Source organism: Lissotriton vulgaris, chromosome 3_1, assembly GCF_964263255.1.
Source record: "Lissotriton vulgaris chromosome 3_1, aLisVul1.2, whole genome shotgun sequence".
Lineage (NCBI taxonomy): Eukaryota > Metazoa > Chordata > Amphibia > Caudata > Salamandridae > Lissotriton > Lissotriton vulgaris.
Genome location: NC_141689.1, coordinates 216,642,101 through 216,667,905, shown reverse-complemented (window position 1 = coordinate 216,667,905; position 25,805 = coordinate 216,642,101). Strand labels below are relative to the sequence as shown.

At 45.4% G+C, this 25,805-nt stretch overlaps 1 protein-coding gene across 2 annotated transcripts in view; it reads right to left on the bottom strand.

The window, feature by feature from the left end:
* Positions 1-1,161: 1,161 nt before the first annotated feature.
* The window catches only part of PIK3C3 (phosphatidylinositol 3-kinase catalytic subunit type 3), a 682,135-nt gene continuing 657,491 nt past the window's right edge, over positions 1,162-25,805 (bottom strand). For both annotated transcript variants that reach the window (XM_086960327.1, XM_086960326.1), the window contains one exon: positions 1,162-3,002. In XM_086960327.1, the coding sequence (XP_086816453.1) occupies positions 2,988-3,002 (15 nt within the window). In that variant the 3' untranslated portion in view covers positions 1,162-2,987. The remainder of the gene's footprint in view (positions 3,003-25,805) is intronic.

Genomic DNA, 25,805 nt, shown 5'->3' with positions numbered 1-25,805 from the left:
AATTGAACAGTTTCCTGAGTTGTACACCGTGTTGTATTTCTAGGACTTCTGTTACTAGCTGCAGCTAATAAATTTGGTCTTTGACGCCACCCAGAAGTATTCCGTATTTCTGTATACCAAGACAGGTGAATCCGAAGACTTTGGGCGTGCCCCTGGCGCCGCTGGGTTTAAAAACCCGGTTCTTCAAACTCGTTCCAGGTCTTTGCGCAATGTAGGAGAAGGCTCTTCCACCCGTTCTGGCTCTGAGGATGCGCCGGTTGTCAGCAAGGTGGGAGGATCAGTGGTTTCTCTCGGGTACGTGGAAGGAGATTCTTTCTTTGAGATATTAGGGTCCGGGTGTGGGTGTGTATCTTGAAGGTTACCTTCATCTCGCCGGGGAGCCAGTGGAGGTTTCGCAGGTCTTGGGTGATGTGTTCATGTCGAGGGATGCAGAGGACAAGTCTGGCTGCTGTGTTCTTAATGGTCTGGAGCTTGTAGAGCAGGTATTTGTTGATTCTGGCATACAAGGTGTTTCCATAGTCCATTCTGCTGATTATGAATGCGTGGGTGACAGTCTTTCTAGATTAGGGGGGATCCATTTGAAGATCTTGTGAAGGATGCAGAGGGTGTGGAAACAGGTGGAGGCGACGGCGTTGATCTGTTGGTTCATAGTGAGGGATGAGTTGAATATGATGCTGAGGTTCCGGGCATGGTCTGTGGGGGTGGGGGCCTCCTGAGGGTGGTGGGCCACCAGGTGTTGTCCCATGCAGAGGGGGTGGGTCAGAGGATGAAGACTTCTGTCTTCTCTGAGTTGAGCTTCAGGCAGCTATTGCTCATCCAGGATGAGAAATCCTTCATTCCTTCCTGGAAGCTGAGTCTGATGGAGTGGGGTCCTTGGTGAGGGAGAGGATGAGCTGAGTGTTGTCGACGTAAAATATTTCAAAGAAACAATTTCAAGTTAAATGCTTAATAGGCAATACTATCTTGCTTCTTCATTTATATAAGGTTCACTTTCTGTCACCTAAATTAAACGGCTCTGAAGAACTTAGTTTACACATATTATCCAGCCATACCACTGTAAGCATGTTGGCAACTCAATCCACAATCACAGTTTTAGAAGCAAAGAAAACTCCATAAACATTACCATTGCCATGGTACCAACAAGCAGGGAACACCAACACATTGTTTTAAAGTAGAATTTATTTTGATATCATTACTAAGTAACTATTCAAAAAGCTCTCAATGTTTGTAGTTTTTTTTTATTTACAGCTGCCAATCTGGTTTTGAACTTTGTTAGTGTAGGTTATCCATTAGCTGCGCATTTGAGCTCTTTCCATGGCACTTTATTGTATATAGTTTTGTGGGCTTTGCTGATTATGATCTGGAGATTCATATAAATACTCTTATTCAGTCATTTACAAGTGCACAATACATTCCCACATGTCCTATATTAAAATTAAAATGTTAACAAAATAATATACGTTCCCAAGAAACAATTTGAATATGCAGAGGCTCCAAAGGAAATATTTAGCAACACAATGTGCCACTGAAAGTTCAATTAGCCCTATCTTAAAGTGTCTTTCTTCATGAGTACAATCACACCTAAGTATGCAGTAAGACAAACCTAGGCACATCATGTTTTGTGAATAGGGTCTGGCAAATTTGGGAGTTATTCACATCTACTACTGAAATAAGACAACTACTTACAGAGAAAAAAAACAAGTTAACAGGAGCATTTGTGTTGAGACTGCGTGACACTGATGCCATACGTGTACTTCACTGCATTTTAGGATGCTGGGGACATTTTGAATGTTAGGGGTGCATAGGTAGTTTTTACGCAAAACACCTTCTTTGGATTACAAATAATAACTAAAGAATGTTGGGCTTATAAAAGTAGAGTTCTTCTGAAAATGCAACTATCTGTGCCCTGCACAGGATCCAATTCTATGCTGGACATCTTCTGAACACATAGCTACTAGTGGAATCTATATCAGAAATCAAGCAGCCAATTGAAGGGGAGGGGATTTGGCCGGACACATACACAGTGGGCCGTACTTTCTTACTTTCAAACTGTTCTTCCCCGCATTGGCAATTTGGGTTGTCTCGAAAAGGCTTTATGAAGAGAAACCATTTAAAAATCTAGTGCAATGTAAATGAAAACATTTATTGTATACTTTAATGACCTCATCCTGGTAATGTGCTTGGACAAAGGGTGACCTTTTTAACCCCTTCGATGCTGTTGACGGAACGGTTCCGTCATGCACGTCGGTTGAGCTGTGCGGATGACGGAACCGTTCCGTCATGACTCTGCCCGCGCAAGGCGGAGTCAGCATGGGCGGGGAATTCGCGCCGCAGCGATGCGGCTAAATGCAATGCTTGGAAGGTTGCTAAAACGTTCCAAATGATGCTGCCAGTAGAAATGAGTTAAGACCTCTGCTGTTGCATAGTATCTTTCCCCAAACTATTCAACATTCCCTCAGGAGTTGACATTATCATGCAATCCTTTTCTTTGCAATGCTATTTATTTTTTCATGTAGTGGAATTCTTTCAGAAACATTGAATATCGTACAAGTTGCAATGTAAGTGTTTTGCACAGTGGACTGGAGATTAGTTGCAACTGGACAGGACAACAGTCACAAGAAAGCATGAGAGGTCCAAGTGCTATGGGGTGGTTAGATCTAACCACATACACCAAAATGTCAGCCTGCTCATCTGTATAATTTCTTCTGCTAATGAAATGTACTCATTTTCCTTCACAACATAGGGTATTTTTCTAGTTTGAAAGTAAATGGGATGACCAAGACATTTCAGAACAATAGGACACTTCAATTGTGCTTATCTCAGGATTCCCCTGAGGTGACATGACACAGTTCTTTGAAGATCAGGAACATATCCCAAGATGGCCTTCAAGACGACGTGAGAGCCACATGACTTCGTGACGGCGGCGCCTTGCTCTGGGGCTCATCTTCATGGTCCACTTAGAAGCAATGAAAAAGAAGCTGAAGCATTCATCTTCGCCAGTACTAGAAAAAGAAAACCAAGCACAATGTAAAATCTGTGTGAATGCAAATTTTGAACAGCTGTAATTTATTTATTTATTTTATTATTTATTTAGAAGTTTTCTATAGCGCTAACAAGACCCGGAGGTAGCAGAGCGCTCAACAGTAAAAGGCATGAAAAGGAGAACAACAAGACACGTAACAAATAAATGCCATCAGCAAAAGACAATTTGGGAGGAGGAAAAGTTTGTACAGTAGGACTTCATGGTAATAGGATGCAGAGATAACACATAGTTCAGGGGATGATTGATGATCCTAGTTACCCACGACCTAGGGAACGGATAAGGAACAAGGATTTGAGTTGGCTCTTGAATTCCGCATAGGACAGTATGGTTCTGATGTGCGGGGGGATAGAGTTCCATATTTTGAGGGCATTTCCTGTGAAGGAGCAGTCCGCAGTTTTCTTCTTTCTGGTAGGATGAGCAGCAGGGAGTTAGAGCTTCTCAGATTTCTAGCTTGGCCAGCTTGTTTGCCAAGTATTCTGGTTTTCCAGTATGGAGGGCCTTGTGGGTTAGGCAGGCCGTTCTGAAGGTACTACGCATTTCCACCGGGAGCCATTCGAGTTCTTTGAGTGCTGGGGAGATGTGGTCAGATTTTTTGCATCCTGTGATCATTCTCGCTGCCGCATGCAATGTTGTTTTTAATGGGGCCAGGTGCGATTTGGGAATGCCTGTTAGGATTGAGTTCCCATAGTCCAGTCTAGATAGAACTAGAGATTGCGTGGCTAGTTTAAGGTCCTTGTTGGGAATGAAAGGTTTGATTTTGTTCAGAAGTCTGAGGTTAAAGAATGCACTTTTTGCAGAGTTCCTAATGTGGTTTGTCAAGGTTAGTTTAGGGTCTAGGGTGAAACCCAGAGATTTTACGGAATCGGCTAGCGTGAGAGTACCTTTAAGAGCATCGATCGACTTCAGCCACTCGAGGGTTGTCTTCTTTGTTTGAGATGAGAAGAGTTTCGGTCTTGTCGGGATTGAGTTTCAGGTGATTCTTTGTCAGCCAATCTTGAACATCATTAAGGACAGCATTTAGTCTGTGGATGTCATTAAGAGAAGAGGTTTCCAGGTAGATCTGCGTGTCATCCGCATAGAGGTGGAAGTGGATGTTGGCATTCCTGAGTAGTTTGGCGAGCGGTTCCATATAGATGTTGAAGAGCTGAGGAGAAAGTACTGATCCTTGGGGGACACCCTTGTTGACTTGCTGGGTTTCGGAGGTGAAGTTCTTCATTTTTATTATTTGCGAGCAGTTGTGTAGAAAGGAGGAAAACCACTCGAGAACTACCTCGCCAAGGCCAGCTCTTACTTGCAGAGTCTTTATGAGGAGCTTATGGTCCACCGTGTCAAAAGCTGCGGATAGATCAAGGAGTATGAGGAGGCAGCACTTGTCTGCGTCAAGAGAACCGTGAATGTCGTCTATGATGTTCAGCATCGCGGTTTCTGTACTGCGGCCTTGTCTGAAGCCGGATTGGAGGGGGTCCAGGAGATTGATGTTGTCCAGATGATGTGTCAATTGCAGGAGTACGCAGCGTTCCAGTGTTTTAGCGAGCAGAGGGAGGTTAGATATCGGTCTGAAATTGTTCAAGTCATTAGAGTCAAGACCGGGTTTTTTCAGCAAAGGGGTGACTTGTCCCATTTTTAGACAGTCGGGGACCACTCCGCTTTGTAGGGAGCTGTTTATGATTTTGCCCCAGATAGGTGCTAAGGTGAGCTTCATTTTTTTGATTAGTGAGGGAGGAAAGGGGTCTGAGATGTGTGCTAATGGTTTGGAGGTCGAGATCAGCGAGATTATCTCAGTTTCCTGCACGGGGCGAAAGCTTAGCCAAAGGGGGGGGAGAGGGGCCGGATGGGAGGGCCTGGGGGGTAGCCGCGTTGCTCTTCTGGAGGTGTAAGTTGTTGATGTCTAGAGAATTCGATTTTTAAGACCTTATCGTTGAAGAAGCTGGCGAAGTTATCGCATAGTTCTTTGGACGCCTGCAGGGGTGTGGGCAGAGGCTTGGATGTTTGATGTCTGATTATGTTGTAGAGCTCCTTAGGTCTGTTTTTGGAATTGGCTAGTGCTTCTCGGAAGAAGCTGGATTTCTTGTTTTTGATATGGTGGTTATACTTCCTGCGGGCTGTTTTTAGTTGTAAGCGAAGGATGGCTGTTGGGTTGTTTCTCCACTTTCTTTCTTTGGCTCTCATGGTTCTTTTTTCTGCGTTGAGGTCCGCATTGAACCAGGTTCTAGATGGGGTGGCACGGCTTCTTTTGAGCTTTAGAGGAGCTAGGTTATCGAGAATGGAGACTAGCTCGGAGTTATAGTGGTCGATGAGATCATTGGTCGAAAGGTGCAGAGAGTTGTCTGGAAGAAGTGAACTTAGCTGACCTTCTAGGATGTCTTGGGTACTTGGGAGAGTTTTATCGACCATTTGGGGGGGGTCTTGGGGAGGTTTAAGTGGGATGATGCGGTGATTGATGTGAAATAAGATCATATGATGATCTGACCAGTCAACGGGAAGTATGTGATTGACCATGATTGAATTCTTTTGTGCAATGATGGCGTCCAGTATGGCTCCTTTGTAATGTGTCTCCTCAGTAGAGTGTTGAGTAAGGTTGTTGTCAGCGAGGAGGCTGGATAGCGATCTGATTAGAGGGTTCTGTAGTAGGGGATCTCTGTGTATAGTCATAATCTAGTGAATAGTCCCGCCCATGTGCGCGGACCCTGGAGCAATCAAAAATAATCTCTTAAGCCGTCAAAACATGCAGACCTGCATAGACACTTAAGAGAGAATTTAAAGACAGATAATGCAGCCTATATCCACAGGCTACACTGTCCAATACTTCAACTAGAAATTCCACCAAAAACCACAACAGCACAGCCTGTCCAGGGTTTTCCACAGAGAAAAACCTTGCTTTTAACAGCAAAACCCTCTGGAATGATAGAGAGGAAGGAGTGGACAGACAAGCCCCATAGGCTGCCATTATGTGTCTCAAAACAGGATACTGTGCCTTTAAGAGAACTTTCCAGAAGCCTCACAGTATCCCAGAATGCAGTGCAGATCCCTTTCACCTTCAGTTCTTTTTTCCGGCTCCTGCTAGCAGGACCCTGGAGCGTTAGCTCTTCTTTTCTGAGCTTTTTCTATTCTATTTTTGTGATATTTTTGGATTTTTGTAGCTTCACTCGACGTCTTTGGCCTTTATCTGCATTCTGCTGTGTTTTTTTGGCAGAATTTCTGCAGTCTTCTTGTCTTTAGACTATTTCTAGTCTGACATGTGCTTTGTCTGCAGCTGAACTGAAGGACAAAGCTGAAGCTCACAGGGTTTGTACTCTGTGCTTGCCTGTGTCTTTGGACACCTGTCTTCTCTGTACCTTCTTTTCTAGGGGGCTTCGGCTTCCAGGTTTCAAACAGAGGAGTTTGAAGGCATCTTCAGCCTCTGGGTGAGGTTAGGGTAGGTCCTCTACCGAGTCCCATGCTGTAATCTCTGGGGTTATCCCCAGTAAGGGCACGTCTGAGCTATGACGCGGTTCCAGTCTGCGTCGGGCCGTCGTGGAGTGCCTGGACGTCATGGAGTGCCTCGACGTCGACGTCATGGAGTGCCTCGACGTCGACGTCATGGAGTGCCTCGACGTCATGGAGTACCTCGACGTCATGCCTCGACGTCAACGTAGTGTCTCGACGTCGTGGAGTCTCTCGACGTCGACGTCATGGAGTGTCTCGACGTCATGGAGTACCTCGACGTCATGGGGTTCCCCGACGTCATGGGGTGCCTTGACGTCATGGGGTGCCTAGACGTCATGGAGCAGTGATGCTCGACGTCATGGAGCGGGATGCTCTACGTCATGGAGCGGTGATGCTTGACGTCATGGAGCGGTGATGCTTGAAGTCATGGAGCAGGGATGCTCGACGTCATGGGGCAGGGATGCTCGACGTCATGGGGCAGTGATGCTCGACGTCATGGGACAGTGAGGCTAGATGTCATGGAGCGGTGAGGCTCGACGTCATGGAGTAGTGATGCTCCTTTTGGGGCATTGGTCACTTGGGCTCTGCTCTCTTCCGTTGGGTCCGGACGTCACCGTTATGGATGGCTCGGCGTCTCCGTGTTTGACACCTAGTGACATTTTGACATGGAGTGTTGGTTGTCATAGAGACAGTCACTGTCTTAGTGATGGTGACGTCGTAGTGAGGTCGGCGTCATGGGTTACAGCCGCAGAGTACTGCCGGCTCTTGACGCCTGGGTCTTGTTCCAGGCCTCGCTCCTTGGTGTGCCTCCCGTCGTAGGAGGGGACTTTGTGTTCCCGGCACCTTCCACTCACGACGCAGAACAGTTGATCAGCGTCGAGGAACCCTTCTGATGGGGAGTTTGTGGTTACTTACCACGTGTAAGCGAGGGACGTTTGTCCTTTTGCTTAGTTTTGAGTACTTGCATGCCTGCGCGTCTGCTAGGTCGCCTCCTGCTCAACCACTACTGGTGAGACCACCGGGGATGTTTCAGAATCCTCTCGGTTCCCTCTTCCGCCCACCACCCCAGGGGCCTTTTGCCCCTCAGTCTGCGAACCTCCGTGCCTTGATGCCAGGGATGCGTCTGCCATGAGTACGGGGAGTACCTCTCCGACTCTTTACTGGTTGGCGGGACTTACCTTTCGTCCACTACCGCCTGACAGGAGGTTCTGGCTCCGACCGTGCTCCTGACTTGGTCGCAGGGGTGGCGGCATGTAGACCTCGCGCTGTGGCCCGCTGTTGTTGGACCGTTGTTGTGAGATCCCTCTGTGGGGGGGGTTTTCTTCACCGATTTGTGGTTCCTCTGCCGAGAGACAGGAGGGAAGCCTTACAAGAGGTGGTCTAATGGGGCTGATAGTTTCGGACATTCAAATGAGTCGTACTCAAATGAGGGGGTTTCTGTGATGCTCCAGCTGTCCTTGTGGATGATAGCGACCCCACCTCCTCGTTGTTCTATCCTGTCTTTGGAGATGAGGGAAAAAACCAGGTGGAACCAACATGTCTAGGCAGGGAGGAGATGTCCTGTTTAGCCAGGTCTCAGTGAGGAACGCAACGTCAATGTCATGTGTGAGGATAGCTTCGGCTAAATCCGTTGCATGAAGTGAGGCCGATCTGCAGTTGATTAGGAGGCAGTTGGTGATTTTCTCCTGATTGCTGGTGGTTTTGTCTTTAGCCTCTCTAGGTATAGAGGTGAGGACTGGTAATCGCTGTCGTTTGAGATTGGGTGGATCTTTCCGGTGGCCCGTGATTACTTGGATTTTTGATTTAGGTGAATCTGGGATGGGAGAGTCGTAGGTAGCGGCTAGTAAGGCTGCTTCTCTGTCTGACATAGGAGCTTCTGATCTGAGCGGCCTGGAGGTCAGGTGTTTTGAGCCTGCTAGGGTGGGAGATGGGATTGAGTTCAGGGGCCTAGTGCATGGGGCTCCGGTAGATTCGGATTTTTTGGGACTGGGAACCAGGCCCTTGGGGTAGGGATTGATCTGATGGGCACTGAGGGCTTCTGTGGGCCCCTGGGTGATGTTGGCGTTGGCGAGGAGGGGGGTTCGGAGAGGGGGTTTGTGGGGATTACAGGTTATACCGAGGTTAAAGAGGATTTCTATTAAGCCTTGGGTGATAGTTTCGACCTGGTTTTCAAGGGCTGTGAGCCGCTTTGTTATGGAGTCAATGGAGGGGTTGTGGGCAACTGGAGTGGGGCCGAGCGTGTTATGGTTCGAGAGGATGGGTTGGGAGATAGGGATCAGGGTAGAGGGCGGGGGAGGGGTGGGGAGAGGGCTAGGAGGAGGTTTAGACATGGGAGTGGTAGGGAGAGGGACAGGGGGAGGATTAGACAGGGGATGTTTGAGAGTTGGGGGGGGGAGATTTGGGGGGAGGCACGTTGGGTGTGGACTGCCTGTTGGAAGGGAGGTGATTGTCGTAGGGGTAACAGATAGATGAAAACTGCGATCCAAGACTTGTTTAACAAACAGTATAACTGTTCGAATACACACAGCGCTGTGTGCTGAGGGTGAACGTGGTCAAAAGGTTTTGAAAACAAGCATTTGACATGCAATAGGTCTAGCATTTACGAAATTTTAAGCTATTGGTATTGTAAATGACAATGCCTTTTATTTACATGTTTTCAAAACTAACACATAAAGATTTGTCATTTACAATGCCAGTAGCTTAACGTCTCGCAAATGCGAGACCTATTGCATTGCAAATGCTTGTTGCTCATGGTAACACTGTCTGGGCAAATATTTCACCTCATTAGTACCCGTTTATTAATCAAAAGCAGCAATAAACAACGGGAAGATAATTAGTCAATTTTTGCAAAGGGTCTTCTACTGTGCAGGAACATACTGCAGCGTTTTGAGTAACATTTGATACTCTTAAGCCATTAACAATATATATATATATTTTTAATCTGTAGATTATAAGGTGAGAGATATACTCAAATGAAGCAAATCTATAATTATGCAGAAAAAGCCGATTGTAAGGAGGTGGGAGAAAACTCCGCAGATCGCATAACTCCAGAGGCCCTTGGTATAGCAGAGCAGCAGCAGTCAGAGGTGCAACTAGAGCCAAATTTAAGGGGCGGGAGGCTAATTCTTCCACCATTAGCCAGAGTGGAGATGAAGGGGCTCTTAGAAGGGGTGAAAAAACAACAAAGCCTCGATAACAAGCAATCGGTCTTTTTAAGACCTGTGAAGTACTCAGGTGCGGCTGTGTGTGTGCCCGGGAAGCTGTCTCAGCCTGGGCTGACACACACGACAGGGATCGCTGAAGCCCTGTGAGCCCAATGGGTGTTGCGAGCCTGGCAGCAGTGCAAGCTTCCCTCCTTCATAGCATAGATAGATCTCAGATAGCAGCAGCACACATGCCCTTTCCTGCCAGAACAGGTAGTTTGATATCAACAGTGCAAGCTTCAATCCCGCACAGAATGCGTACAGCTCAGGGTTCAGTGGCATGTAGATTACAGACCGATCACTGCAGCGAGAATTTCAGTTAAGCACTTGCTGCGGTTAGTCATCTGTAATCCACATGTCACAGACTGAGACAAGTGAATGATTGAGTTTTGCCGCCACTCAAAATCACTCTGTCATGACACTTGATCTAGGTTTTACACTTCTGGTTTCACTTGGTATGATGTCAGAGATTGAGAATAAAGACTTACAGAAAAATAACAGGAGCAGGAGGTAACAAAGCACAAGAACCCCTCTGCATGTTATATACGTTTTAAAATAGGCAGTTGGCTTTAATAGTGGTGCATGCCCATTTCAAAATAGTGGTGCAATATGCGAGCGCTGTGAATGTTTCAGCACTGAACTGAGCAGTATTCCTGAGAAGTTAATCCCCTAATGTCAAAGGCGAGTGCAGAGCTACAATTTATGCTACCTAAAAAAGGACACAATAGTAAGCGATATACAGATAAAAAAAACATAGTCTGCACGTGTCCCTAACTACGGCATGCTGCCAATTCACCCTGACTTCCCATATCATACTTGCGCTAGATGTGGCTTTTTGGGAAAGAGTTTTAACTTGCGTGAACTAGACCCCATGCATCGGGTATCAGAGCGCTTTACATCAGCACCAGTTTTGCTACAGATTGAAACATTCATTATTTCTTAGCCACAGAATGATTAAGTTCCCCACGTTTTGTGTTAATCAATAAAGTCAATCCCCCAATGTAAAATGCGACATTTGCATCCCGCTAACTACAATGCTTTCACACTGTTGTGGGCCCCAACAAAACACACATATGGACAAAGAAGGAAATACGGCAAACGCTGCCCAGTTACAAAGTAATAAATAAAGACAATCCCCAAGTGCAAAAGGCAAGATTTGCATTGAAAGAACTGCAATACGGTATTTTAAATAAGCCATGTATAAATAGCGCAATGTGGAGAGATTAAGTGATTTGCTCAAATCACAGGTTCTTGAGCGTTATTGCAGAGACTTCAACCCGTTTCCCCAAGTTATATGCTGGTTTTAAATTGGTACTCCCTTGCCCTCTTAAAACAAGAAAAAAAATATCTGTAAGAATTATCTTCCTGGCTTGAAAGACTCAAATTAAATAATGGTCTGCTGATTGGATTATTGGATGGGGAGGCTCTGCGTGATTGGTGGGATTCGAGACTGCCTGAGGTTTGATTAATTTGCTGATGCCAGTGCAGCAGAAAGTGCTTTAGAGAGGGGGTTGCACTGGGCAAAGCTTCACAAACTCGCCTACACCTTCCGTCTTTGCAGACCTTTACCACAAGCTATGTACCACATAGACGCCTTTTTAAGTCCTGTGCTCTGAAATACAGGCAAACTTTAGAAGAAAAAAAAGAAAATAACACTCCACTGACAGTTTTATACATTTAATGAACAAGTTTGTCTGCAAGTTCTGACACCCCGTATCTGACATACTGACGGATCGCAGCCCCGCTGGCTTTGTACTTCAGGCTGATCTGATTAAAGATCTTTATGAGCGGATACGGAGCAAAAGGAGCTGGTTTTGTCAGGGAAATTCAGCGTGCTTCCGAGAAACAATAACTTTGTGCGGAAGACAACACTGATTAACAAGCTCTGCGAGCGGTGAATTTCAGCAGGCAGGGAAACCGGTCTCTTCTTCAGCCTTATAGCGAGGGAGAGCGGTGGGGTGGAGGAGCAGGGTAAATATATACAAGAATGAAAGCAGAACCAGCGCAGCGCTCATGAAAGTGAGCCACGCTGATAAAAATGTCTCATACAGCAGCACAACCCCCCTCTGTGACCGAGGGGGAGTGAAAGCAGAGACGGTGGGGTGGAGGAGCTTAGGAATCACACAGAAAAAACTAGCCAGCTGCTCAAAAGTCTCCAATTACAAAGGCAGGCTACAGCGTGAAAAACAGATGGAACACTGCACTTCAATTAAAAGAAGTGCAAGAAGAGCAAACTAACACTGTATTTAGGCACCGTTGTATCGGGACTACAAGGAAGTTAGCAAATGACCAACAGCCAACAGAAAGGGAGATAACAACAACACTACCACAAGTAAGCCAATAGGAAGCGGAAAAACAGATTACATGAAGTTAAAGCCAACATACAGATTACTTTAGGTCTCGCTGAGACAGCACATGCGGAGCATGCACTGCCAAGGCGAGACCTAAAAAATGGGGGAATGGATTTTTCCTCATTGACTTCAATTGAAATGGTGGCAAATTTAGGCGGGAGCCAGCTAAAATAAAGCCATTTTTGGCTTTAAAATCTGGAGTCTCCCGCCGGAATCAGGCGTATCAGCATGTAGGTGTTATGTCTGGCCAAGGTTTTAGTTACTAATCAAAACAGTATACACATAGTAGGCTTCAGGGAGTAACCACCTCTCACATCACACTATCAGCTATTTGGTATACCAGTTAGTTGGTGTACCATACAGCCTCCTGAAGTGTGACTCTAGTGTGATGCATTAGGTGTACTGTTTAGAGCATGTGTCAGGGAAAATTTGTTGAACACACTGTGCATTGTAATAAAATGCTTACCGGAAATACGATCTAGAAAACAAATACTTGTCATGATTTCTTACAATAAGAGATTTTCTTGTTCATATAAAAAGGTATCTCAAAAGCTGTTTCTTGTGCACAAAAAATAAACAAAAGAAGAAAATATATACTTTTTTTTAAACTAATCCGGACAAGCTTTAGAATGCGCTTAGTTACTCAGTGGCGGCTCCTCTATGGGGGCGTTTGGGTGCCGCCCCCTTGCTTTCTCGCCGTGCGAGAAGGCAGAAACAAATGGTAGTTATTGCCGTAATAACTACCATTTGTTTCTGCCTTCTTGCACGGCGAGAAAGCAGAAGTTCCTGGTTGGGGGTGGGTGGAGTTGCTTGAGGGCAGGGGGGAGTGGCTTGCCCACTGTTGTTAATACTGTCTGTTTGGGCAGCCTCAGGCCCCCCAAACAGACAGTATTAACAACAGTGGACAAACCACTCCCCCTGCCCTCGAGCAACTCCGCCCGCTCTTCCTGTTCTCTCTGTATGCTGCAGCATACAGAGAGAAAATGACCCAGATGGGGCAACGGCCGCACCAATCAACAACGCGGCGGCGGAGGGGAGGGAGGCTGCCTGCAGCCTTCCTGATGACGTGCACAGTGCTGCAGGAATTGAAAACCAGGACGGCGGGAGTCGGGAGTCTCGGGACGGTAAGTTTACTTTATTTTATATATTTGTTTCCATTAAACCCTTCCCGCCTCCCCCCTCATCGCCTCCTGTCGTTGCGACCCCATTTACACCCCCCCACCAGCCCGTAATGCCGGCACCAACTGCAGCCTAGTATGTATGTGGTATGTATGTATTTCCGTGGCACAAACCTAGTAAAAGATAGCAATGTCTCTTCCACTGTTGATGCCAAATGTTGTGCTATCTTGGTTTTTCTACACAGTGCTATTTTATTCGCAAGAATTAGCATTACCAAAATGCACAGGTGCCGTGTGCTCCGGTTTATATGATTTGGAGTGAATACATTGGTAATGGAACGTGTTATTTTTCAACTGCTAAAACACTATGGCCTCTGCCTTTTCCTGTGTAATTCCCTACCTGTGGTTAGCCAGGGCCCCTAGTTATTCGGAAGTCATGTGTATTCATTTTGAGTTTTGACACATATTTCAGTACTCTATAATTTGTGAATGGCACCTCCAGGTCGTGGGTCTGGGTTGAATAAAAATTTTTACAAAACTGAAAAGATGGAAAAAGTCAAATATGGTACAGAGAGGTAAGAAACCTGAAGTAAACTATTCGGTGACATTCGGAAGATGGCCATACATTTTTCTCCTTCCTACAGACCTCATTGCGACTGGGCAGTGAATCCTGTTTTATTTCCAGTTTTTCATAACTCCTAAATAGGATTGCAATTTGGATGCAAGTGTTCCCAAAGAGGGTGTTTACCTTTTCGTTGTTTGCTTTCGTTGTTTGCCTCGGAAAACGTGGGGCAAATCAGCATGATAGGCAAATGGTACAGTGACAGTTTTCATGTGAATTCATTTGCAATGTGCACATGGTTTTCAATGTTCCTCATGCCGAGGCATCAACCTCAGAATCTAGTCTAAATTACTCATCTGCTAATTATCACGCCCTTAACATACGATAATTAGGACCTGTATTGTTTACACCAACTATTTCAGTTAGATTATAGTTAAAAACAGTGAAAAGAAAAACTAAAATTAGTTTAGTAAAACAATTATAAAAGCCCAATTACAAATGACCAGTCGTCACAGGTGCAAACTGCCCCCTCTCATATCTTTTCACATGGGTGCGCTAATTAGCAAGTGGACAATTTGCAGCTGGTTCACAATTTGATACGTCTAGCAATTATAATTGCTTGTGAATTTACCATTATGGGGGGGTCATAAAACGGAATTTATGCAAGTATCCGCCATTTTGTTGCCAGGTTGTATTCATTTCCCTGCCCTCTTTGCAAGCTTGGCTGATGGCCCGCTTGGGAAACTGCTTCACACATGGGTTGGTCTGCATGTCACCAGCTTCGTCCCTTGCAGGGCCAACCTAGCCTTTATCTTCACGAGGTTGGTATCGTGAGTGTATTTTAAATGTCTAATGATACCTTTAAACTAAATGTAGAGTAAAGTGTTCAATTAAAAAAAACAATTTGGATTATGGTAGGTCTAAACCCATTGAACAAAAACAGATCTGTCTCTTTAAACTGCACTTATTAGAGTAAAGTAAGTAAAACTGCCTTTTTAAATGTCTTGAGGAAATTACAGCTGTTTTACAAGACCATGAGGCACTGTTTCATGCCCCTGTCAAAGCTAAGGAGCAGGGATGGTGGCACCGGGAACCAAGGTCGGCTATAAGCTACATGAGTGCACTTTAAAACCTGCCTTGGTAGGAGTGCTGATAGGATCTGAACCGTGATTTTTTTTTTTAATAAATGAAAAATCTGCACAATTATAGCGAATGGTTGATTGTACTGATCCAGCAGGAACACCTGCTGTTCTGCAGCTTGTATGTAAGACCTGTCAAGCACCAAGCCCCCGTCTCGTTGCCCCATTACAAATTTCTTTGGACTGTTCGCTTTGTAGGACCCTTAAAACATGTTTGTAATGTGTGTGTGCACACTTATGCAGTTTGGATTTCTGAAAGGCTAATTTTATCTTGCTTCTGTGGGCTGAAAAATTACATAGATTTATAAGCTGGTTGCTTATGAATGGAAGTGTATGTGCAAAATGACTGCTGCAGGGCAGTACTAAACTCAGAAACAACAGGAACCGACATCATTATCATATGGAATCTCCTTATTGATGTCATAACTACACTTTCACAATTCTTTATGAACCTTCTTGCTTTCTCTCATTTGCTTTAAAATGCATCATTTGCCCACTCTTTTTTCAAAATGTTCTCGGGCATGGGGGGTGGGTGCCGTTGTTCGGGTCGCTCGATACGCTCGCTCGCTGCACTGCAATACAATAACTATTTTACACCTCGCCAATTTCAAATCTCACCAGCCACCACTGTAGTTACTATTCTTGATTATATTTGTTGATGGGTTTGCTTCTAATGTTAAAAGGCGTCTTCCTAACATTTTGACTATTTCTTGTGCCTACTGTTAGCTAGTCTGTGGTCGACAATAAACATGTAGGCATTTGGCATGGATAACTTTATACAGCTTTTGATTACATTATTGTTCAAATGTCATATTCACATCTCACCCATGACTGCAAAAGCCTCAGGCAGATCCTTAAGCATTAATTCATTTTAAGCAAATTATCTTATTACTGTTCATAACTGAAGTGCAGAGAAAATTGTCAATAACCAGCTATTGCCATTTATGACGGATAACAATAAGCTAGATGAATTTTAGTCAGGATTTACTCCCTATCTTTTCGTGATGAACAAGCAGTAGATGGTCTAGGACAGGGGTGGAGAGGATCTATTCTTGTTCCCAGAACTGCCTGCAGCCTTTGACACTGCCTCTCACAATATATTAATTTTCTCAGTGATAGAGATGTGAAAACTTTTGTCCTAGATTGGCTCAAATAATATCTTCAGAGCCGTAGACAAGCAGTCTCGATGCTTCCATACATTTCTACATATTTCTACTTGGAGTGCGGAGTTCCTCCTTAAATCCAACATTATTTAAGATGTATGTGGCCCCATTGGCTTAACTCAGTATATCTTTCAGTCTGCATGTGATGACCTGGCGGAAAACACACAAACTATCAGAATGGATGGCAATGCCTCACTGGCACACTTTAATAACTGCATGGCATTCCGCATGTGATATGGAAACCCCTATGTCTCTACCACCTCCATGCACTGATGTCAGTTTCTTTCTTTCTGCGCCTTCCGATGTGGATCCAGAACTTTGCAATTTTTGTAATCCCTGACAGAATTTACCCTCAAACCTTATGAGTGTACAGTCTCTCCCTAAAGCTACAGAGTTTAAGTCTGTGTGGCGCTTGTCATAGACAGATATTGAGTACCAACACCCACAACATTTGTCTGTGGTGTCTTGGATCTAAACATGACTCGGTGTAGTGCAAGTGCTGCGCGAAGATGAACTGCAAGGCCATCAGCATGCACAAAGCTAAACTCTATGTACTCGGCAAGAAATTGAGAAAACAGTCGCAGTCAAAATTGAGAGTGAGGATACGCTATTGCTCCCATGGCTGCTCACCATCGAAGTCACGGAGGTGGGTAGGTCAACAAAGTAACAGAAGCATAGGAAGTCCAAGCATAGGAAGTCTAAGCATGGGTCTCTCCTCGTCAACAAACCATTCAAGAACGTCATCTACTGCCCTTTAACGAGGCTGTAATTGAGGTACTGATTGGCATGTAGTCAAAGTCAAGATGTAACCCTCTAGTGAACAGACAGGTAGCTAGGTAACATAGGCCTATTCCCGGGGATTCTGATTTCCATCTTCATCATCCAACCAGGAAGAGACTTAGTGCAGGCGTCCAAAAGAAACTTGAACCCAAATACATTCCCTCTCACCCCCTCCTGGACTAGGTGCCAAACCAGATCGAGACATTTCCAAAGTGGGTGTTCTCGTCTACCAACGTTGCCCTCCGATCAGTTAACGCTTGCCTCCTGCTGATATATTCGCATGCATTGTGGGACCAGAAGGCAGACATCTTGCTGGCTGTCCAGATAATATACCCTCCAACGTTTAATTGGAGATTGCAACGAAGCAGCAAAATACTCCATTCGCTTGGGATTCGCTCCACACGGTTTTCCTCAGATGTAAAGCAGTCCTTTATGGACATGCTCTTCGATGGCTCTAGGCTATTTGGAGCATAGGTGGACTCAGCCCTGGAGGAAATTAAGGAGAGTAAAGCTACTGGTTGCTCTCTGGGCCTTGCCCAGCGTTAACAGTCATGTGGATACATCGGCGCTACAGTGGGGAGGCCACCTGGGAGAGGTGTCAATCAAAGGACTCTGGCATCCAGCAGAAGCTCACCTCTATATCGAGTTGCAAGATATTCGCTTGGCACTGTAGTCATACTGTTAGATCTGTCAGCCTTAGGGTGGACTTCTCCCTAAACATTTTGCCTTACTACTCTTGTTTTTGGTGAATTTATTTTTGTTGGCTTTAGGACAGTGCATACAAGTGTTTGTGCTTGTCTCCTTGAAATTGGCTTACATCCAATTGGCATCTTTAAATTACTTGTAAGTCCCTAGTAAAGCAGTTCTACATGTACATAGGGTGTGTAAATTAAATGCTAGTAGCATGCAGGCCTGCAGCACTTATTGTGCCACCCACAGAATTAGCCCTTCAAATATGTGTCAGGCCTGCCATTGCAGCCTGTGTGTGCAGATTAAAACTATTTAGACCTGGAGAAATAAATCTTTTGCCTGGCCCAAACTTTCCTGTTTAATACATACGTGTTGACACTATGGATGGCCTTAAACACCCAGGGTGTAGAATATTTAACAAAATAATGTATTTTTTACTTTTACATGTCCTGGTAGTGAAAATCTTTTACATTTGTTTTTCACTACTGCAAGGCCTACCTCTCCCGTATGATAACATTGCATTACCGCATTACATTTATTAAGAGATAACTTTCAATTAGAAACTGGTAGGAGAGTGGAGTTAAAAACTCTAACTGTAAAGTTGGATTTTAAGTCACAATTCTGAAAATGTCAGTTAATAAAGTTGGCATTTTCTTGTACCATCCATTTGGTGTCTGCAGCCTGAATCACATGACTAGGCATAGCTGGCAGTTGGTCTTTGTGTATTACTCCCAGACCACTGTCTTTGAGTAATTGACAAAGGCAGGGTTAGGTGTTAGCAAGATGGGCCATCTCTGACTTGATAGGGGGTGGAGCTGTTACTTCCTACACATGCACATAACAAGAACTCTGCCTAAACGCACTCACTAGTCTTTTGTGCCCCCAGACAAGCTGGGTCCAGGGCAAGGAGGCAGAAAATTCCAGGCTCCTCTGTACGGGGTTGAATCTAGAAACTTTTCCCACTTCAAAGTAGGCACAAGAGATACATATTGGATCATCAAATCTTCAGTACACCTCTGGACCTGTGAAGGACTCAGAAGGACAGCTGTGCTGCTCTGCTGCTGGAATGACTGCTACTCTGCTGCCTGAGGAAAAGGTGTTGGTGGGGTCAGGCAGCCGCCTACTCACCGCAATCCTCAGAGTGCAGTGAGGACTCCTAGCTTAAATAATGAGCGAAGCTCGAGATCAGCTCCGCCCCATGTACTGCAGGAAACGCCCTGCGCGTTCTAGTGCCCGGTCTCCACGCCCTCCACACAAACAGCACACAGCTGCGGGGACTGAGGCGGGAGCTGAGAGGTACAGAAATGTATATGTGCAAATAGGCAAATTTACATGTTTTTAAAATCGAGGGCTGTGGCTAGTTGTCTTGTAGCCTGAAGGCCACAGCAAAACTCAGAATTTCTCATTTAGCCTTTCCAGACTGGATGACCCTGGTGCGGATGTATGTCGTTACAACGCATACTTTTACAACGCATACCTTTACAACGCATTTTTTTCACCGCAACATCCATTACAACACATTCCATTACAACGCATGCCATTACAACGAATTCTTTGAAACTACCTTATTGTGTTTTATCTAGGAACCTGAATCAATATTGCTATTTTATGCCCTTGTACGGCTATAATCAATAATATCCCTATAATGGCATAGGAATCAGATTCATATTTAAGTAAATAGCCCATGCAGTCCAAAGCACGGCAGAAGCTACTTCCTTGGATTCCTAGAAAGCACAACGAGTTCTTTCGACACACCAAACCTCCAGCAACCAGGGAAATCCCCATTTGCTTTTTGTTTTGATTTGTCATTAAACTCCTGCGAACACTAAAGGAACAGTCAGTTCTTAGTGCCATCTTTATTGACGTCTTATGTCCAAACCTTACGTCAATCTCAGCACCTTTCAGGTATAAATATACCAACGTTGCCTTAAGCAAAAACACAGTGGTGGTTTTGGAGCCAAGCAGCTATTTACTTGCCCGAGAGCCCAGCTGATGCGAGAGCCCACGGACGCTGCCCCTCCTATTTGACGCACTGAGAGAGACGCTGTCTTTTCTCCTGCCGAGAAATCCAGCTCCGGTGTTCTCAGCCGCCTTCGAGGGCTGCTGGGATATCGAATCCTGAAAGAGAGATACCTGACCTCCTGCATTCTATTACCAAGGTACCGAGCTGACTAAATCCTTAAAGAGAATTCTTGAGTCAGATTCTTGGCAAAACCAACTTAACTTAAACTGCTACTTACTTACTCCTTCCCACGTATTAGGCTTAGGTCAGGTACACCGGGGTAGGCGTATTTAGAAGCACCAGTTGAGTACGTTAGTCAATGTATATATGTATGTATATATTTTATCCATTTTAAAGTATTGTATGGCTAAGAAACCATATCAATGCTTTTACAGTATTATTTCATAATACACCTTTTTCTGTACGCACTTTACTTTATACAAAGTATTGCAATAATGGCAATTCATTTCTCTTGCATGAGAAAGAAGACTGCTCAATAAATTACACCTTTTATTGAAAATGCCTGTCTCTCTTTTCTCTGCACTCTGGTGAAACTAAGTACGCACGATTGACTGAGTGAAATAGCTGTCTATTGTTTTCACACGACTCTAGAGATACACTCTTATTCTGAAGGAGCAAAGTTGTCATGTTATATGGTTGTCGGAAGCTAATCCCTTCTTGTCTATCCAGGGATGTTAAACTCCTCCTCGTTTATTCGAGAAAGTTTCTAGTGACCTCTGAGGTAGCTGGCAAACCTTAAGTCTAATATAGTCAGTAGAGACCTAGTCGACCTCAGTCCTACGTCTACACTGCTGAATATATTATTCCAATGCGCAGAGCCTATTGGGAATATAGGAACTACACTACAATCTATACAACGCATTCCACTACAACGCATACTACATTTACAACGCATACCATTACAACGCATACCATTACATTGCATATATGGTAAGTATTGGATAGTGTAGGGGTAAAAATTACCATTCTAACTCCAGGGGGTGCAGCAGTAGGGTAAGTGTTGGATAGTGTAGGGGTAAAACATACTATTCTAACTCCAGGGGGTGCAACAGTAGGGTAAGTATTGGATAGTGTAGGGGTACAAATTACTATTCTAACTCCAGGGGGTGCAACAGTAGGGTAAGTGTTGGATAGTGTAGGTATGCGTTGTAATGGTATGCGTTGTAATGACTGCGTTGTAATGACATGCGTTGTAGTGGTATGCGTTGTAGTGACATGCGTTGTAATGGTTGCGTTGTAATGGTATGCGTTGTAATGGATGCTGTGTTGTAAAAGTTTAGTTGTAAAGGTAGTGCGTTGTAAAAGCTGCGGTTTCGGAAACTTCTTAAAACTTTCCTTTTCCCTCAGGGCCCTTAAGCTTCTCTCCCCGCAGGCATTTTGGCTCTTCCTCAGCGCTGGGACGCTCCCGTGTAACCACGCGCTTTATAAATCCGGTTACATTACATTACATTACATGTCATGACTGCTGTACTTCCTTCAGAATTTCCTCCCTACTCATCCTCCAAACACGGCTCAAGGAATTACTTGCTAAGATTTGCTCCTTTCTTTGGCAGAATCAGCCCTCCTGTTTGGCTTTGGCAAATGCATACAATCGCCATATGATGGGTGGTTATGCATGGTGGATATACATCTGTAGTACAGGGTGGCACAGATAGTGGCAATAAATGACCGGTTGGTGTCATGACCCTGTCTTCCGATTGGAAGTAGCACAGGTGGAACGGAATGCTATTGTGGGATTGTGCTATGTACACCCTAATCCTTGCTTGCACGGCGGTTCACCTTAAGATGGTAAGGAAAATTACGCATGGAGCAACTTATTGCCGGTAAACTGGCTGCCTCATACTGTAGCCCTTGAATGTTTTAAAGGGTAGAGCCTTAAAGGTATATCCACAATAAGGAGTCGTTGGCAAAGGCACAAATGAAATTAATTCTGGATCTCTAGACTGAATTTAAATTTCATACATTTCAATTTCAACAATATTTGCAAGCATGCCATGTACTCATGCCTCACCAGGAATCTTTCCAAAAAAACATGAATAGGGTGGAAAGGTTTTCTGCATAGTAAAGATGTGTACCCCTTGTAGAAAGTGGAGTATTATGTGGTGATGCTGGTTAGACCTCACCATGTAATACTAACAGGATACCCCAAAGCTCAGTCCTGGTAATGGACTGGGCTGGGGAGGAAACAGATCCAAAAGGTCGACAACGGGCCACTGCCATGGTCGGTTGAAGGGGTTGCAGGTTTTGCTCTTGTCGCAGTGTTGAATAAAAGTAGTGGTAACTGGACTGATCACCAACAAGACTTGGTAGCGGTAAGGTCAGCAAGATGATACTTTGACATCCAGAAGTCCAGGGGAAAATGATAGCCACCTGAAACTTGCTGGAGGTCAGAATTCTGTTTGCCATAATGCACTGGACCATTGATTCTTTGGTTTAGGGACGTCGTTTTTACCTTCGGTTGCAGGGGAATAGTGTCACTAGCCCAAGTGAGTCTGGAGTTGCCTGTTTGGGGGAGTCAGTGTGTAGTCCAGGACAAGTCGCAGCTGTGCAGTTACAGGAGCGTTGCCACCGATGCAGAGTATCCTGCCTTTGGTTTGTGCAACTCCTGTTGTGGCAGACTCAAGTCTCTTCTTTCTCTTTTTTTTTGCAATCTTCACAAACCCGAGATTCTGGTGTCAGGAAAGTCCCTTAAATCCTAGAATTTGGTGTGTTAGGGGTCTAGGCTTAAGTGGCAAATGCTCTACTTTTCCCAGCGGCCAATCCTCCGCAGAGGTGACCGCATCTAGGGGTGTGCGTCACCTTTTCTACCCAGAATATTCTGCACTTCTAAAAATGTAAGATACCTTCCTTGGCTATACAGACCAGGTAGCCCATCCTAGCGGTGTGGCTAGCCGTCTGAGGGTATATGCCCTCTAACTAATTTTCCCAACTGTCCGGGTGCCAATGTGCCTAGGGGCTAGGGGAGGGTGGCTTCCTACTTTGGGAGTCAGCCTGTATGCATTTCAGAGGTGGTGCATTTGAAGCTCACCACCTTGATGTGCCACTTCACTAGCCATCCAGTCAGGGAGGGAGGCGTCACCTCCTTCCGAGCCATGCCTTTATTTCCGACTCCTGCAAGTGTTCACACTGCCTGGCCGTATGTCAGATTCCTGTCTTGGAGGAAGAAGCTGCAGGCTGCCAGCCACATCACAGGAAAGGCTGGGGCAACCAGGTGGACACCCTCTATGACAGGAACCTGGGGTCATGCCACCTAAAACTAGACATTGGAATCATGTCAGGGTTGAAGGGGCACGTTGGTTGATATCAAAATGGAGCTTGCGACCTCGGGGATGTCCGGGTGCCAGCCGATGTGCTCCAATGGATCACTTGTAGTAGTCTTTAATTAAAAGGGCTACTATAGGGACATATAAACTTGCAGTTATTTGTCCACACCATTAATATACTGTGCCCTGCCTCCTGGGCGTAGGAGCTCTACCTTAGTGGTGAATTACCTATATTAAAGATAGTGCTTTGACTTTGCCATTTATGGTGAGGGCGAGTTGGAGAAGTTTACACTGTTCCAAATTCTGTAATAGCAGGCCTGCTGTCATCTGTTTACTTGGGTCACTCAGAGTGGCACAAATGCTGCTCCAGGCCCTGGAGACCACTTTGACACCCATGTTTGGGTACCCTTTGGTACCTCTTTACTAGGGACCTACAAGGGGGTTAAAGTCCTTGGAAACTGGGAGTACCAATTTGATATATTGTGTTTTAGGGATGGAGCACTGGGCCTGGGCAGCATGTTCCAGTGCAGTTTCAGACATAACTATCAGCACTTGAGCACAAAGTGTGTGTGTGGGGAGATGATGACCATACAAAAAGGGCACTTTCCTAAATTGCTGCCCTGAGTGCCCTACTGCACCTCTGTCTGGATTCGTAATTCGGACTTGTTGTCATAGGTGAACACGGATCATGTGTGAGCATCACGACATAGGCCTGTCTCACAGATTTCGATCTTGTTGGACTGAGATGGGTGCTCAAAGCTCTACCGTCTTCACCAGGAGTTAAGCAGCACGAGCATAGTGATGGCAGCATACTATTTAGTGACCAGTAGTAGCAAATAAAACTTTTTACCCTGTGTCACTGAAGTGAGGCATACAGGCTCACTCACCTTTTTAAAAGTTCAGCTGCTGTGTTTAACTCCCCCTTGGCCTACAATAGGTAGATGTGGAGTGATGTTCAGCACAGGAGTAGTGACTCTGTGTTTGTTGTATGTATGCTACGAAGGGTACAGTACAGGGATGGAGCAGAACTGTGGAGTGCATGTGTGGTTAGTATATGTACTGGGTGTATGCATGCCTGAGAGGAATACATTACATGAGGGATGCTGTGCAGTGCGTGCACAGGGAAAGCATGTGCTGGGTGCTTGCATAAAGTAGGGGTGGGTGGTAAACTCTGTTTTGCCGGCGGAGATTTGCCCACTCCGCTTGTACGACTGAGTTCATCAAAAACTCCACAAGCTGCTGTGTTGCGGAGATTTCCTTGTGTACAGCTTGCCAATATTAAGTTGGTGAGTGAGAAAAAAGTAGCGCTAGCTGCCTTCCGGTGGGATTTCTCAATGTGGACGGTCGCAGCAGGTTGCTACCGCTCATGTTGCGAATGTTGCAGCTCGCGTTGCGAAAGCTACAGCTCGAGTAGAATATCTCCTTGAGCAACAGCAAGAAGCAGAGACAGCTAGTGTGCAAGGTGGTGCTGTACGCACTGATTTTACAGAGCAGGACAAGCTCCAGGCGCTAAGGATCAGCATGAGCAGCGCAATGTACCGGAATTCTGCCACTACAAAAACTCCATAGAAACCTGCTGCGTTTTTAGGTAACCGTAAAACTTGTGTATTCTACCCACCCCTAGCGTGAAGTACAATACATGGTGCGTGAAGTGCAGCAAGCACATAGTGTGTGTGTGTGTGTGTGTGTGCTGGCAATGTGTGAGTTTTAAAATAAGCACACCCATGTTGAATATAGGGAAGCTTCAGTACTGTGCAGTGCATGAAGATATTAGTACTGGACAGTAAGTGTGCGGTGAGAGTACGCGGAGTAAATGTGTCTGCAAGGGTACTTCATATGGAGGATCCTGGGTTAAATTTTTGGGAAGCGAAGCTTGCCTGGTAAAGACATGAGGAGCAGGAGAGGAATCCCGATAACATATTGAAGATTGCAGCATTCCTGTGTGCTGGGAGGGAGAGGAGACACTTCCTTTGCACTTCAAGAAGTTGCATTTTGATTCACTGACAGATCACAAAGAAGGTGCCTGGACACATCTAGGGAAGGGAGATGGGGCAGATAAGGGAATCATAAAGAGCAGGGCTAGAAGCATTGGATTAACCTTCTTTATGCACATATCATTGTGACTGACATCCAGATGTGAACTCTGGTCAATCCCACGAATTGTGTTATGGGTCAATCAGCTTCGGAGTCATGCATGCTGTGACAGACATCTTTCACGAGAAAGAAGAAAGAGGGAAGTGTTTTCCTCAAAAGAAGCAGAACCCCAACATAAAACTTCAAAGACTCAAACCCTAAATCACATTTGATGTCAGGAAAAGGACTATAAGAAGGGGCATTTGAGTCCCCCAAATTTTGTATTCTGCCTAGCAGCTAGACGAGCTGCGTGAGAAGGAGAAACTCTGCAAGACTTCTGCCTGAGACCAGGACGGGGGCAGAGTCCTGATAGTCTCTCTTCTGGGTGAGGCGACATCACCCAGAACTCCAAGATCACCTGCCTTGGAGAACCATGATTACCCGCTTGCCAAGACCAGCATGCCCTGTGACAGAGAGGAGAGTGCGGGTGAGAGCCAGGTCCAGTGGAGAGTCCTGTATGGGGATTCCCTGAGCAAGGTGTGAAGCTGTCCACAGACCGGGACATTGTATGTGTGCAGAATTGGCTCTGTGGCCATTGTATGCCGGAAGAGGGCTGCATTGTTCCGAGCCTTATTGGAAGCAATGGGTGCATCTCTTTGCAATGGTGACCCCGTATGCTGGAGGGGCGATCTTTAGTGAACTAAGTTTGGGCCAGGTGTCCAGAATTTGTGACTGACGAAATCAGCTTCCGCCATGCAGGGAAGGGCCTCCACAGTAAGGGCAATCGCATTAGGTGAATCTACGCTTGAATCATGATTAACGCTGCATCCGTGTATGGCAGGAGGAGCTGCCAGTACCACATTAGACTAGGGTTCAGGTCGTCGCCCAGACAGAAGGAGAACCACTGTGAACAGCGGGTTGACACTGTATGCTGTGATCCACACCTGATGAAGTCCCCGAAGTTCACCAGG